Source organism: Panthera leo, chromosome C2, assembly GCF_018350215.1.
Source record: "Panthera leo isolate Ple1 chromosome C2, P.leo_Ple1_pat1.1, whole genome shotgun sequence".
Taxonomy (NCBI): domain Eukaryota; kingdom Metazoa; phylum Chordata; class Mammalia; order Carnivora; family Felidae; genus Panthera; species Panthera leo.
In genome coordinates this window covers 94812043-94827560 of record NC_056687.1, presented here as the reverse complement: position 1 = coordinate 94827560, position 15518 = coordinate 94812043, and the positions used below count along the sequence as shown (strand labels likewise).

The following is a 15518-nucleotide window of genomic DNA, read 5'->3' as shown; positions in this document are numbered from 1 at the left end:
AACTGGCTTAGGTAAAATCAAAAGAAACCAATCCCAGGGTTATTCTGTCCGGTGGATGGCTAGTCATTTCACCCTACAGTTTTATCCTTAGGAATTAAATTATGACCTGGGCTAGAAGGAACTTGCCTTAAACAGCCAATTTTAAGAGCAGTACTATCTTCTGAACACCTGCAATCTGATTTCACTTTGTGTTCTTATTAAAAGTAGGAATAAATCAATTTTCTACTTTTTATCTGCAAGTTTTCAATTAGTCTAGATGTAGATTCAGTCACCAGTGAAAATATCCGTTTTTCTATTTCTCTCTCCTTTTTAAAGAAAGCTATATACCCAATGTGGGGCTTGAACTCATGACTCTGAGATTAAGAGTTGCCTGCTCTACTGATTGAGTCAACCAAGTGCCCCTATTATTCTATTTCTTAATATGGATAGTAAAATAATAGTTTGGAATGCTTGAGATTGAGAGTTCTAATTCTGGATACAGGATAGATGTTTCCAGGTCACTCAATCTATATGAGCCTCCATTTCTTGGGAAATAAAGGTCAGAAGTGATAAATGATAATCCAAGTTTTAGCTTGGGAATGAGGAGGGATGAAAACAAACATGGGCGGAGCTTTGACATTCTCGTGCTCCTCATTACCATAAAAGGTCTGGAATAGAGGTAATAATACCAATAAAAAACAATGATGACCATGACAGTAATGATGATAAAAGCAGGCCACACTGTTACCTTTGGTGGAATGTCTTCTTCCTGTCGTAACCAAGAGCTTCGGTCAAACTTCTCAATGCGGGTGGGGAGAGGAGGGTTTTCAGAGGTGGGATCCGAGTTCTGGCGTGGCATCTCAACACGGTGAGAGGTCACGTTCAGAGCCTCCTGAAACCCAGAGAGGCCCTTCGTGGGCTGCTCATGCACTGACTGGGAGGCGGTCAAGGCAGGTCCCTGGGATTTCACAGCTACAAGATGAGGAATCTAAGCATCGAACCAACATTAGAGCAACAGGATTAGAAGAAAGAGTAGATCAGCTAGTACCTCATTCAGTGGAAGGGAAAATAAAATCTTAGGGAGGACAAAGAGGCCATCATAGTTATCTCCAGCATACTTTCAGAAGCTTTTCCAAATTTCCCATTTACAGACATATGTAGGGCTGAACCAGGGTGCTCGGCAAAAATTAAGTGATTTCCTCGGGATTGCTAAGAAGTCAGTGAAATGAGTGTGGTGACAATGAGAGCAATTTTCAGTGAACATTTACTGACCAGCAAGATAACGTATTTAAATATTTTTCTTCTAACATGATAAATTTCCTCCTTCAACACCCTTAACCTGACATTAGAGAGTACTCTGTAAAACAAGAAACGCTCTGAATATCTTACTCCTTAAGAACTCACTAAATTCACCATGAGGTAGACACAATTATTTCATCATTTTACACATGTGAATGGAAGGTCTAGAGAGGTTAGATAACAACCTAGATCTCACAGCTTATAGGTGCTGGAGCCTGGATTGGAACTCACACATACCTCATGGTCCACACACCTAACTCTGCATTATTCTGTTTTCCGGTAAGCTGGCTCTTACCACCCACGATACTCTATATCTCTCCACACCAAGATGTTTTTTTTCGAGTTGTAAGTCACACAATTTGGCATGCATTGATATTGTTCATGCAGGGAAGACATGCCATCTTCTGGTAGAAATGTGGCACTTTAAGACAAATCATTAAACTCAAGAGTTCGCAGTGCTCTTGACCATTAGAACTGCTCACATTTTATTGCTACTGCTTCTGTAAGTCTGTCTACTTCTCCACCACAAAGGTAAATTCCCTGGAGATGGGAGCCATGTCCAACATGGTATCTCTGAGTCTAGCACTTTGCCTGGCATGTGGAATGTGGTCAATAAATCTTGGCTGGGAAAACACCTACAGTACTTCCTAAATTCAATAAACACTAATCTAATATCTGATTTGTGCAAGGGGCCTATCAGGCCCTCTCAGTGCCAGACCCTTGGGGGCATTTCCACAGTCCTCTTCCATTAGCCTAGCCCCATTCCTTTTGCCCTTGAGGTCTTACCCCTGGAGCAGCCCTGCCCTAGCCTCTTCAGACCATCTTTGGTCTGAAACCTGAAATATTATTAATTATAGTTCAGTGAAAATTCTCAAAGTCTAGTTCAGGTGAATGTTATGCTTCAACCAGAATAGAACTGTAACCAAATTTTTCTTAATGTTAATTAGCATGAAATATAATAAACAATAATATTAAAACAAAGCATATTTTACAAATAGAGCACAAAACCACAAACCTACTTCAAAAGAGTTTTCAAAGACGTGTGGGTGAAACCAGCTGCATTATCACCTTTGTTTTTCATAAAATTCCATTCTTTACTTCACTTCCTATTTCATTTTTAGTATTTAAAATTTAAGAAGCCTCCTAAAACCTCCAGAAACATCTCCCGAAGTGGAGTACCTTTTTTCTTTTTTAAATAGCTTACAACAGTGGCTCTCGAGTCCTAGACTGCATAGGAGCACCCTGGGGGCTTGTTAAACCACAGACTACCAGACCCCCACAGAAGGTCTGAGCAGCAGGTCTGAGGCGGACCCAGGAAACTGCATTTCTACCAACTTCTTGGGTGACGCTGATGCTAATGGTCCGGTTTCCCTTTGGGAAACACTGGCTTGGAAGACACAATTTCATGCAAGTTCATTTACTTTTTCTGGTTAAAGATCATACCAAAATCCCAATGAACAAAAGGTAATATAATAGTTTATATATAACATATATATATATATGTATATGCATATATATGTATATATATATATTTGTGTGTGTGTATACATATACGTATATACATGACTATTAGCTTGGTAATTATAACTAAAAGTATGCTTGTTCCTACCTTGCAGACACTCCCATGGGTCTCTAGTGAGGCCAATTTACCAAGAAATGACTTTGTGGTTGGCTCAAAGTTAAGGATGGGGTTTTTTTTCTTTCTCACCCCTTCCCCATCCTTCGAATCCAGTGGGGTCTCCTTTATTTCTATAGATTCTGTATTAAGGGCCATTGTTTGACTGGTCCGATGTGTGAATCCAAGTTACAATCCCCTGTTGTTTTCGTAGGCTTAACTGTACACCCTATAGAAATGGCTAATGGAACAAAGGGGAGAGGTACCTGGGGATCGACTGGTCTGAGCATGGGAGGTGTCCGAGCAGGCTGAACCCCACTGATACTGAAGGACTCCGACCTTGGAGGCAGGTTGGGGTCAGATATTCTGTTGGCAACCTTGTGAGGCATGGCAGGTGAACTCTGCCGGTTGAGCCTTGACCGCTCTTCTACCTGGAAGCAAAAAACAAAACAAAACAAAACAAAGAAAAGAAAAACAAAACAAACAAGAAAAAAAGGTGCTTCAATGGATAAATGGATAGAAACTGATTTGCTTCCTAATAAGGATTATCTGTAGTCACCTGCACAGCCATTTTTGTGTCCTTCTGGTCAATTTGTTTTAAGGAACCCAAACTCTTCATACCTGCTCTGCATCAAGAACTTCTTAAAAAAAGCTATTTTCTGTCACAGTAAACCCTAGCCCCCAAAACACAGAACACATAAGCCATCTGGTACCCAGTTATCTTATGCTGTTTCAGTTAACTGGGAATTTGGGACCCACTTAAGAGTTTATCTTGCACTAACTGGATATTGTCTTACTGACTGGTCGGTTGCAAAGCCATGGCGTCAGTGAGGGAGACACTGGTGGGTATTAAGATTGCTTGGGAACAGGGGTGCGTGGGTGGCTCAGTCATTTGAGCTTCCAACTTTGGCCTCACGGTTTGTGAGTTCGAGGCCAGCATCAGCATTGAACCCTGTGCTGACAGCTCAGAGCCTGGAGCCTGGTTCAGATTCTGTGTTTCCCTCTCTTTCTGCCCCTTCCCCGCTCACACTCTGTCTCTCTCTCTCTCTCTCTCTAAAAAACAATAAACATTAAAAAAAAAAAAAAAAAGATTGCTTGGGAACAGCAGAAAACTGCTTTCTCATGGGACAGGAAGGGAAGACCACTAATGGTGCATTTCCTCACATGCCCTTCTGATAAAGCAAGAGGGTGTTTCAAGCGCTCCCTTAATGAGCTGGACTGTCTTCAGACTTCCTGTATTGTTTCTGTCTTTTAGGATCCTTCCCTTTCACTTGTCTCCCTGCTCCCTAAAATATGTCTTTCCATTTCCATCCAGAACTTCACTGCCTTACTCTCCACCCTCCTCCCTGTTTGTCCACGTGTGGCATTCATTCTTGCTTCTCCCCTTCTTCTCTCCCCGCCTCCAACCCTTTTGCTTCTGTGGCCGCTTCATTTCCCTTTCTTGCTGAGTCTCTCCCAACCCAAAGCAGGTAACTAATCAGAACTGTTTCATAGGAAAGGCTCACAGTCCCAGGGAATGCCCTTTTTACAGGTAAGATTCCCCTCGGTACATGTCTGCAGCAGACTGTCACAGAGGATATTTCCGAATGGAAATTTAGATAAACAAGATGTTGGGGCAGCTGGTGGCTCAGTTGGTTAAGTGTCTGATTCTTGGTTTCAGCGCAGCTCACGATCTCACAGTTTCATGAGTTCGTGTGGGGCTCTGCGCTGACAGCACAGAGCCTGCTTGGGAGTCTCATCCTCTCCCTCTTTCTCTGTCCTTCCTCCGCTTGTTGCTGTCTCTGTCTCTCTCAAAATAAACAATCTTAAAAACAAAAAAGATAAACAAGATGTTAAGAACTTTGACGACTTTAAGAGGTCCAGGACTTTTCTTTCAGATCCATCTTATCCTGTCCTTTATTTCTTTAGGGTCAATTTGACAGCTGTATTTTCCAAATCTCCGGGGCAGTGCATCCACCCTGATGACTCTTCAGTGTGAGCATTAACTCTCTTCTGCTGACTCACTGATGAGTGTTCCAAGTGTCTGTCACAGAACCCACATGCAGGTCAAGATATATTTGCATGGAGCTCTTTATTCATTTCACTGCCTGATTTGAAATTAAAATTTTTTCACAAGAGCTATTCTTCCCCTTCCTTCTTATATCATTAGGAATCTTTCTAGAGGCAGACTCAGTCTCATACACTGAATAAGTCTTTTTTTTTAAACTGTCATATTAATTGCAAACATTTTAACATAAGAAGATACGCTGCAGAACAGAAGACCATCCCCCACCTCTACTTAGGGATAACTTAACATGTCCTCTCCCACCATGGCTGTGCAGGGTACATACAACTGGCATCCAGCTGACTTTGTTTTTCAATTCCATGTCCCAAGAGCTTTACCACATACCAAACAATGTTAGCTATAAAAAGCCAGACGTATAAACCAGAACATGTATACTTTGTGTATGCGTGCATACAAAGCATTGCACCAGCAATAATTATTTGGCTATTGCACTGAGCAAAAGAAAAGAATAAAGCCAGTTTTGAGCTGAGGTCATAAAGAAGACAAAGTCCCATGAAGACAGTGGTAGATAAACTAAGAGGAAGGCATTCAATGTATTGCTTTTCTAAGTACTAGACTCCTTGAAAAAGAAAGTGACTATTCCAGGCCACTGAAATTGGTCAAATATTAGCCATCTTCTTATTTCCACGGAAGATCATTAATAGATAAATCACGTGTACAAGCATCCCTCACCGTCCAAACTCCCCCAGTCTAAGCAGGTCATTGCAGTCTGAGCTCAGGAACCCAAGAGATTCAGATGCATTTTCAGAGAAATACCTGGCTATCCAATCGATAGCCACCTGTTACCCAACAGTCAGGAACCAAATATATTCAGAGAGTGGGGAATACTTGCCATTATTTTTATTTTTTAACTATAAAATTCATTCCTTGTTAAACACACACTTAGAGACAGCACATTAAAAACAGCAATTGAAAAAGTCTGCCTTGAGGGGATGGAGATGAAAAAGACTCCATCTTGAGCAAAGAAACCATTTTTGAGATAAAGAATTTTTTTGGCCAACAGCCTGCAGCAAGCTTCCAGTAAAGGAGGTATTCTCACCACAGGCCATATGGGCCATAGAGCTGCCATGGGAAATGAACAGGGCAGAAAGTGAGGTGCTGATTTTCATAGGAAGTTAATGGGTTTGATTGGTCGTGTATAAATATTACTAATGTACTTCTAGCAAAATCTGGTTTACACACTAAATCCTACCATTCGTATGTGTCAGGTTGTACCATTCTAGAATATATGGCATAATTAATTTATGGTTATATTTTGCAAATTATTTCAGGATGATTCAAAATCTGGTGAAATTTCTTGGGTTGGAACTTGTCCAACGAAATTTGAAAATCTATGAGAAAGGTGTAACAATGAGCCATCTGGCTATATACTTTGTCTCAAGAGAACCTTGTCCCAAAGTTTTTAGGAAGATAATGTTGCCCACTGCTTTTGCACCAAAGGAACAACATGAATATTGGAGCAAAGATATCAAATCAAACATCCTAATATCAGACAAAGGAGAAGTTGGGTAGCGTACTTGGGTGCAGGCCCCTCCTGATCATTTTGATACTGGGCAAAGGGCTGTCTCCTGATTCACTACATCTTACTTTCACTAATCGAAAAGGAGATAGATATGTGAATGAGACAAATAAAGAAGGTGTTTTTTTTCCAAACAGAATAAGGATATTTGTGATTAAACAATGGGGACAATGGAGATATATTTCAATCTGCCTTGCATGATATCAAAAATCTATTAGCTGAGCCTCTGCTCCAAGGAGATGTAAAATGTCAGAAGTACCACCAAAAAAGAATGCTCTAGTAGCAACAGATATAGAAGGTCAAGGTGCCGGACCATGACAACAAAAGATATCCGTTACAAAGGATTTCATACTTGTAGGGATTATCGATGAATATAGAAAACAAGATTAGGAGAGGCTGATCAGTTTTAGTATAAATGCAATTTGTTTCTTATTAAAAGGACTGTTTGAGCATCAAAACTAAATTTGGGGAGGTTCAGATCATCTCTGCAGAGATGCTGTACTATACTGGGTGGCTCAGTCAGTTAAGCGTCCAGCTTAGGTCAGGCTCTCACAGTTCATGAGTTTGAGCCCCGAGTCGAGCTCCACGGTGACAGTGTGGAGCCTGTTTGAGATCCTCTCCCTCCCTCACTCCCTCTCTCTCTGCTGCTCCCCTGCTCGTGCTCTCTCTCTCTCTGAAAATAAATAAACTTAAATAAAAGAGAAATGCTATGCTATGTTTTATAGCATTATAGGGAGAAATAAAACCATAATTATAGTCTCAGAAATAAAACTCTGCTCCAGGCAGCACTGTGTTGTCCATTGGGTTCAATGGGAGTGATGTCTAAGGCCTCTGAGATGCATAAAGGCTATACGAGCACAGAAGACCTGAAAATAAATTTGTTGATTGTAGGATTTCAAAAAATTTCTCAAAATAAATAAAAATATGTTTAAGCATGTATAAAAGGAAATATATCGATGTCAATTGTTGAAGCGTTTTGTACGTTGACAACAATTCATAGCTTACAGTGTCTCACTTAGCAACAATGAATGATACCTGCCGAGAGAAAAATTTCAAAACAAAATTATAGAAGTAATCTTTTAGATGTTGACAGCAAAAATATATTTACTATGTCACATGGGTGCATTTTTATAATATTTTATATGATGCAGCTTCTGTGGGGTCTATGGAGGCCTAGAAGGTCTTACTTAGAAGCTTATACATGGTGAATTGAACATAATCATACGGGAATTCCTTTTGTTCAAACTGAACAAAACAGTTTGATGTTTTTGTCTTTACTGGAAATGTTGGAGAAAGAAGTCAACAAATAACTTTTAAGTTTAGATACCCTGGCCCTGTATTCACTGGTCCCATAAAGAGTTGAGTCATATTGCCCTTTGGCAAAAACCACAGGAGCAAGATGGTTACTGAGCGAGACTGGGGATAGCCCTTCTCTGAGGCCCCTCTGAGGATAGGGGAGACTCTCATTCATATGAAATGTTTAAAATGCGGTCTCATCTGAAGACAAGAGCCGGGACTACTCTTCCACTATCTACTCTTAACCAGTGACTCCAAAGAAAAGTATAGGTCTTCATGGGGATGGAGCGTTTAAGTTAAAAATAATAAGGCAAATATTATAAGCTGAGAGGGAATGAAGAAGTGTGCATGTATCACTGGGGAGAAGGAGGGTGGAGGAGATGGGGACGCATGTGGGCTGCCCGTGTGAAGTACACACCGGAAACAACAGAGGCAAACACTTACTCCTTGTGGGTGACAGTGACCTTGGAAACAAAGTATGACTGTGTTGAATGCTATCTTTCATTTGTATCTGCATAGTGCTTATGGTTTCAATGGCACATTCATACACACAATGGCCCAGGGGCCTTCCCGAAGGCAGGAAGTGCAGATGGGGAAATTGCACCCCGGGAAAGCTCCAAGGCTTGTTCCATGTCACCCAGCCAGGAGGTGGAAGAACTTGAACTTGACCTCCTTATGCCAAATCTTAAGAGAGAGAAGCAGAAACTGAGGAAAGAAGGGAGCAGAGCTATAAACTCTCTAAATGGTCATTTGAAACCTCATATATAAAATAACATACAAAAAGGAAAAAAAGAAAACCCACATCACTACTGAGTAGGGAAAACCAAGTAGAGGAGTTCTCATATAGAGGATTTCAGAGTCCAATGGGCCGATGAAATATAAAGGGATATCTTGGTCCATTGTTTGCCAAATAAAACCATGGCCAGATGACTGGAATGCATCACAGAGTAAGAACATGATGTAGTATTGAAAAAAATTAAAATACAATTTCATACAGCATTCATGTAGAGACAGCATTCTGTCACTTTTGTGTGTTGATGAAAATTTGAAGAAAAAGTTGGGGAGGGGCACACACAGTTACTGCCAGGCCCAATCACATGCCAGTTTAAGGAAAGGAATCTGCTCCATTGTTTAAACAAAAAAAAAAAAGGTATTATAAGAAAATAAATCTCTATCTTTCAAAAAGTGGAAATGAGAAAGAAAAAGACCTTCAAATTTTGCTGACATTGAACAGAATATCATACTGATGTTTTTACAGAACAAATCTGATTTCCATCCCAATCCAGAAATGGCAGAGAATTTGAAAGGAGTAAAAATGTCCTCACCCCTCCTTTCAATAGAGACATAAATGTTCCTCCCTGGCTGAAATCTGAAAATCACAGTCAATGTAACAATCAGAACAGATCAAATACTCAGTGAAAGGAGAGAGGGAAGGGGCATCTGGGTGGTTCAGTCGGTTAAATGTCTGACTTTGGCTCAGGTCATAATCTCACGGTCTGTGAGTTCGAGCCCCGCATCGGGTTCTGTGCTGACAGCTCAGAGCCTGGAGCCTGCTTCGAATTTTTTGTCTCCCTCTCTCTCTCTCTCTGCCCTTCCCCTGCTCACACTCTATCTCGCTCTCTCAAAAATAAGTAAACATTAAAAAAATTTAAGGAGAGAGGGAAGAGCTCAACAAGATTTGCAAATGACCGAGTATTTTTATTTTTCTTATTACACCCAACAGATTAATGAGAAGGCTAATGAGAAATGCAATGATGACTTACGTTTTACAAAATGAAGCAAAAAAATCACAGAGGGTGAGGCATTATAACATTACACTAGCTAATGAAGAACTGTTGATTTGAAAAAAGGAAGAGAAAGAAGGGATGAAAAAGTAACCAAAGAAGGAAAAACCATTCTGGTGAGGAGGTATAGACATGGGTTAGAAAACCAGTACTGGCATAAGTTACAGAGGCCGCCAGGGGAATAGACAGCTGGGGGTGTCTTCAAGGGCACAGGGGCAAAAAAGGCCTAGCCCCTGCATCACAGGGGACCGTGGCAAGGATAATTCCAATTTTATACCCTGGTAGAGGATGCATTAGAAAAAGAAAGGGTGCCTTTTATTCTAACTGCAAAGGAGAGTTTAACCTAGGTTATTTTTCTTGGTTGATAATTAAGATACTGCTAGGCTAGAAATTCCATCCATATCTAAATTTTGAAAATATTTTACTGTTCAGCTACTTTCAGCCCCATCTACGTCACTACTATAAGGAAAAAAGTCTTTAAATAATGCTCTAGAAGAGAAGTTCATGCATTGCTACGAGAAGCATTAAAAGGTCAGGAAGATAAGGATCCTCATACCCATTTTTATTCCCATTTTAAGAAGTGGGTGTTAAGAAAATGATGAAACAAACCGAAGCACACAATTATTTGTTCTTATTTGTGTACTAGTTGCTCCAATCCCAAATTCAGCACTGTCATTTATTCTGTGATCTAAATGTTTCATCTTCTTCTAAAATGTGAACACCCACTCTAAGACTTGGGAATTGTTTCATGGAATAGATTGGTTAGTTGGAAGCTGGATTATGTTAACCACACCCAGAAGTATTGGACTAAATATGAGCCCCAGAAGCATGTTCCCACATATGTCTAGAACTGCATGAAGCCCAAAGAAGAGCGCCAGCTGCCTGGAAGCCAGGGACCTTGGAAGATGTCACCCACCAGAAGTGGCTCAGATTTATGACGGCCAGGGAACCTCACATCGGGAGTGCTTGCCGACATAGCCGGGTTGTTTGCACGCCCAACTACTGTGTTTCTTTCACTGCTAGAAGCCTGGCTAGGAAGCACAAGGGAATCAGGAGGTCTAGAAAACCACCTTGATGACATCTGCAAAGATTGGCGCCCAGGAGTGTCATGGCTTCTGAAAGCTCGGGAGCTGTGAACTAGTTCTGAACAGAGAGGATAGGCCAGGAAACTCAGTGAGGAAGACAAAGAATAACTAGATAACCATGAGGTCAAAGCAGTTAAGTTCACATCGGAACGTGCTGGGCAGAGGCGGAAGGTAGGACGTGGGAACTGCTCCAAGCTTTTCCCCCTTCTCTGGTACATTTGTGCATGAGGGAGCTGCATGGGGGAAAGAAGGAATTCTGGGATGCTTCGCAAACAATCACGGTCTTCTCCAACGGGATCTGTAGGTGTCCCTCTCCTAAACTCATGCTGGGGGCTGGGAACACTGAGGACCATGTAGTCACACATCAAGGAAACATCATTTAGCGATGCAGCACTTCTTAGAGGCGTCGAGGTACTTGGAAGGATGCGTGAATTCATGCCCCTCCTGCCCCAAGGTCCACAGGAGTCTCCAAGGCCCTCCTTACTTGCAGTGATGGACAACCTAGGGTTTGTCACTTTGAAGATGTTGGGAGAGGACACACAAATGACCTTAGATCCTAACTCTTGAGTCGGACTGCATCCTTGGGAGCGAGATCGCCTGGGGGATCTCACTATGATCCTTGAGGCTTCCTGAGCCTTCAGTTGTTCTTCAAGACCAACTCTGTTAGGACAAGCTGGTCCATCTTTCTTCTGCGAGTGATGCTCCAACAGGAGTCTTGCTCTGGAATCATTAATTTCGGCAGGTGATACTGGCATTAGCTTAGTGGAGCCTAGTTTTTCAGCCTTCTGAACACCTGCCATGATCAGGAGCTGTGAGTCTGGCTTAGCTGAGGGTTTCAACTTGGCAGGACTAGAAAATGGGTTAGCAGTGGAGGAAGGTGGCACATCTCTACCAGCCGGGATGCATGTCAGCTGCTGTTGAACAGCATGGTGATTCTGCTTAGCTGGAAGGATAGGTGGGTTATTAAAGAGTCGGTGCTGGACCTGGGAGTTGGATCACAAAATTGAGTTATTGATCTAAGAGAAAGAGGCAGCTGTTACAGACATAGGTAAATACAGATCGTATTAACAGACTCTAAAAGAAAGTGATCCAAAACATTCTCTATGTGAGATCAAACGATTTTCTCTAAAGGTTCAGATTTCTTTAAGTTTTAAAAGAAAAAAAAATTAATTTCTGTAAGAGTAGCACATGGTCATTATAAAAGACTTACACAATATATAAGAATACAAAAAAGTTGGAAGAAAAATCCCTGCAGCGTCTACTTCCCTTAAACAATCATCATTAACATTAGGGCAATATCATTTCAAGCATTTTTTTTACATATATGAAAGAGAATAAGAAAACGAAAAGACAGAAATATTTTTAGAAAAGGAGGATCTTATGTAAGAAATCCAGTTCTGGTGAGACTGTGGTCTAGATAACTTGAAAAAGCTCTGGCTATAAATACCTGAAGATACTAGAACGAAATATGAAGTGACATAAACACCATGCTCATAAGAAACTACAGGAAATCACTGGGAGCCACAAGCAATGACAGAACCGAAAGCCAGAGTGTTATGTGTGTGAGATGACACAGTGACTCCTGGGAGGGATGTTGATCCTGGCTGGAGTTATTATTTTGTTTCTTTGCTTTACCCATTTAGTTGTCACCTCCCCCCCACCCCCCACCCCCACCACGCAAATAGTTTTTAATTAGATTTTTAAAATAGCTCATCACAGAGCCAAGTTCCTGAAAATCCATCCTTAGTCGGGTAGTTGAGCAAATGAAGAACCATTGCCCTGGAAGTATTTGCAAAAGCAATACAAATGACCTCTGATCCTACAAGGGACGACCACAACCACAGGTCTGAGACCAACGGTGTGTCCATTTGTACCATAACAGAGCAAAGGAAGGTTAGCAACGATGCTGATGATAACTTTGAGGGTCTAGGTATGGACAAGAAATGATTCTACCTAAAATTCCTTAAATCTTTATTAAATCATATTCTTTCATGGGAAAGTCACTTAATTCCTCGTGCCACAAACTCATTTGGACTTCTGTGAGAAAAATGGTTTTTCTACTTCCTGTTGTTGATCACAAAAATCCCCTGTATCCGAGAAGATTAAAAAACAAATACAAAACACGCCAAAACCCCCAAAAACGGCCTGGAAAACAAAAAACCACTAATGGATTAAGGTGTCTTGCCAATTCTCTACAGAAATAATATTATGGCCCTTTCAGAAGCAAAGCATGCATTTCTCGTGATGAATTGTTTTCCAACTGTATAGAGCTAGTTCAATTCTCTACTTCTACTGGATGAACTCACTGTAGCCAATAGCCTGGTCAATAGGACATGGTGACACTTGCTAACGTACTTACCTCCTTGGCCCATGCTGGTTTCTCACTAGGACTCATCCCTTCTTTGTAATGGTACAGTGGCTTCTTCTCCACAGGCCTCTGCTCCTGCCGCTGGTGCTGGAGAGACACCAAGTAGTCTCTCTCTTGCTTCAGCTGTCTCTGTAGTCTTTCTGCTTGTCTCTGTTCTTCCAATTGTTTGCGCTTATATTCCTATCCAGATCAGAAAAGAGGAGCGAAGAAAAGGCCAAATCACCATATGGAAACCATCGGCCAGCACTGGAAAAGCATGCAATGGAGCCGGAAGAGATGGTAACAAGGGGCCTTAATGCTAACAGGGAGGCGCCACAGAGGTAGGCCACAGCCAGGGGTTAGCACTTAGTGAAAACACTATTGCTTTCATGGAAATCCCTACAGAACACCACCCATTGCAAAGTGACTTGCCCCTGAAATGTGACCAAGAAAGTGGCAATAATGAGGACATTTGGATGGTCAGCACACAACCCCTATAAGGAGTCATCCACTTCCTGATTTAGTAATTAAACCATTCAAACATGTCCAATTAAGTACAAAACTAAATAAGCAGTTACAGATAATTGCTTAAATCATCTTCTGTTTAACAAAACTTGGACCAACAAAGGCCATTAGCAAGCGTATGCACAGGCTAAAAAATATCACAGTGCCGCTGAATAAGAAGTTCAGTTAAAAAATATATATCAAGAAGCTCATTTGGAGAGCAGTGCAATAATAATAAAAAAGTACTTCAAGTGGAAGCCGTGTGAGCAGGGAACACAAAATGTTCCCATCATAAGGGTAAAACTAATAGTCTGCAAATGAAATATGACTGCAGATCTGAGTGGGCTCTTACAGAAGAGGTGCATTTTGCTGTGATTGTATTCCAGCATGTTGCAAATGACCTTAAAAATTACTCCGCAATAAACACAGTGGCTCTCAAAAACAGTCTGAACTTGTAATAAGACAGGATTCATGCTAAAGTTTTACAAAGAGGCAGAGTTAATAAGGAACACATAACATGTGTCTCAAATGTATGAAGACGGCAAACTAGGTCAGGAGATGTATTAAGTTTCCATGAGACTTTCTGAGGTCCACGAGGCTTGGAGGATCCCCTCTTGTGGACTGGCATGTTAGGGGGACACACACAGGGACACACGCACACACATGGTGAACACAGAGCGGGTTGCTGGCCCTTGGCTTTCCCATTACCAGAAGTAGAGCTTGTTCATGCAGTAGCTGCTGTTGCAAGATCTCTAACTGTCTCTGCTCCTCCTCTAACTGTCGCCTGATGTACTCCTGGAGAGGTAGGCAGCAGAGAATTCAGAGGAACACAAAGAGAGAAAGAGAGAGAGAAAGAACCGGTAATTTCAAAGGTGACAAGAGCTGCCGAGTAAAGTGTGGAAGGAAGGAGTGAAAAAAATACCCAGACGCCTCCTCACCAAACAGGAAAAGTACCGAAGCCAAAGCATTTCAATGCAGTCAAAAGCACAAGCCCTCTACCTACAGCAGCCGACAGAGATCGCTCAGTGCTTTGTCCTTACGATTTGGTTTTAATCGGCTACATCTTAAAGCTTTTCATTACAGGTTCCCTCTTTATGGGCTACCCGGAATGAACAACGCTATAAAGTTCAAAGGCAACTGTGCAAGCAGCAGGAATAAAATAATTGTTGAATGCCATCGTGCACAGTCTTTGTAACGGAACCATCCCGCAGAGTGCCACCTTGCTGCTGTCAGAATGCGATTCTAACAAAGAGAGAGGGCCCTGCATCCATGGCTCCGTCATGGAGATGGGAGATTGCAGGAGTGGAAAAGCCCTTCTAAAGCAATGAAAGATGTGGCTCGTTCATTACGCCGTGGCGCTACCTTCAAAGAACATACCCAGGGCTGGGAGAACCCTAAGATCAAGGTATGTCAGGGGACTCTGGCCTGGGTAGGAAGCGAGGCTCAATGAGTGGGCATTGCCAAGGCTGTGCATTTGACTTCTTGAATAGGTGAGAAGAGCGGCTCGAGAAAGAGTAAAAACCTGCTTAAACTGAGCAGTCCTAAGAGAAGGTGACCCACACCCCAGGGACGGCGGGCGCCGGAGCTCACACAGGGGCCATCTGCGGGCTCCGTCCCCGCTGTACCTGCTCGTGCTCCGCGCGCCGCCTCTCCTCCTCCCGGCGCATCTGCTCCTCGTAGTGCCGGCGCTGCTCTCTCTCTTGCTGCTTCCGCAGCTCCTTCTCTCGCCGTTGTTGCTGTGGGGCCACAAGCGGACAACCATGAAGGAAAGGGGCCTGGTGCTGAGCCGTCGGGACAGCAGCAGCGAGGGCTGCAGAGCCGCAGACGTGCCCTCTTCTCCAGAGATGCCTACGTGCCCAAAGGCTCTTTCTGTCCCGTGCTATTGGGGGACTCGCTGGCAAGGATGGGCTGATAGCAATTCAGTGTCACGCCCAACACCCTGTCGTTTCCGATGCAAGTACTCTCCAGATTTTAGTCCTCCCAAGAAGTTCCTGTTAAGTGCATTCTCCCTATTGGCTAATGATG

At 42.3% G+C, this 15518-nt stretch overlaps 1 protein-coding gene across 8 annotated transcripts in view; it reads right to left on the bottom strand.

Moving 5' to 3' along the window:
* Nucleotides 1–15518, bottom strand: part of TNIK (TRAF2 and NCK interacting kinase) — a 442546-nt gene that overhangs the window by 57973 nt on the left and 369055 nt on the right. For 6 of the 8 annotated variants that reach the window (XM_042955223.1, XM_042955220.1, XM_042955221.1 and 3 more), the window contains 5 exons: nt 15119–15229; nt 14202–14288; nt 13002–13190; nt 3160–3324; nt 728–967 (listed from right to left, as the gene is read on the bottom strand). In XM_042955223.1, coding sequence (XP_042811157.1) covers nt 728–967; nt 3160–3324; nt 13002–13190; nt 14202–14288; nt 15119–15229 — 792 coding nt within the window. The remainder of the gene's footprint in view (nt 1–727; nt 968–3159; nt 3325–13001; nt 13191–14201; nt 14289–15118; nt 15230–15518) is intronic. The other 2 variants (XM_042955218.1, XM_042955219.1) reach the window with 1 other exon arrangement.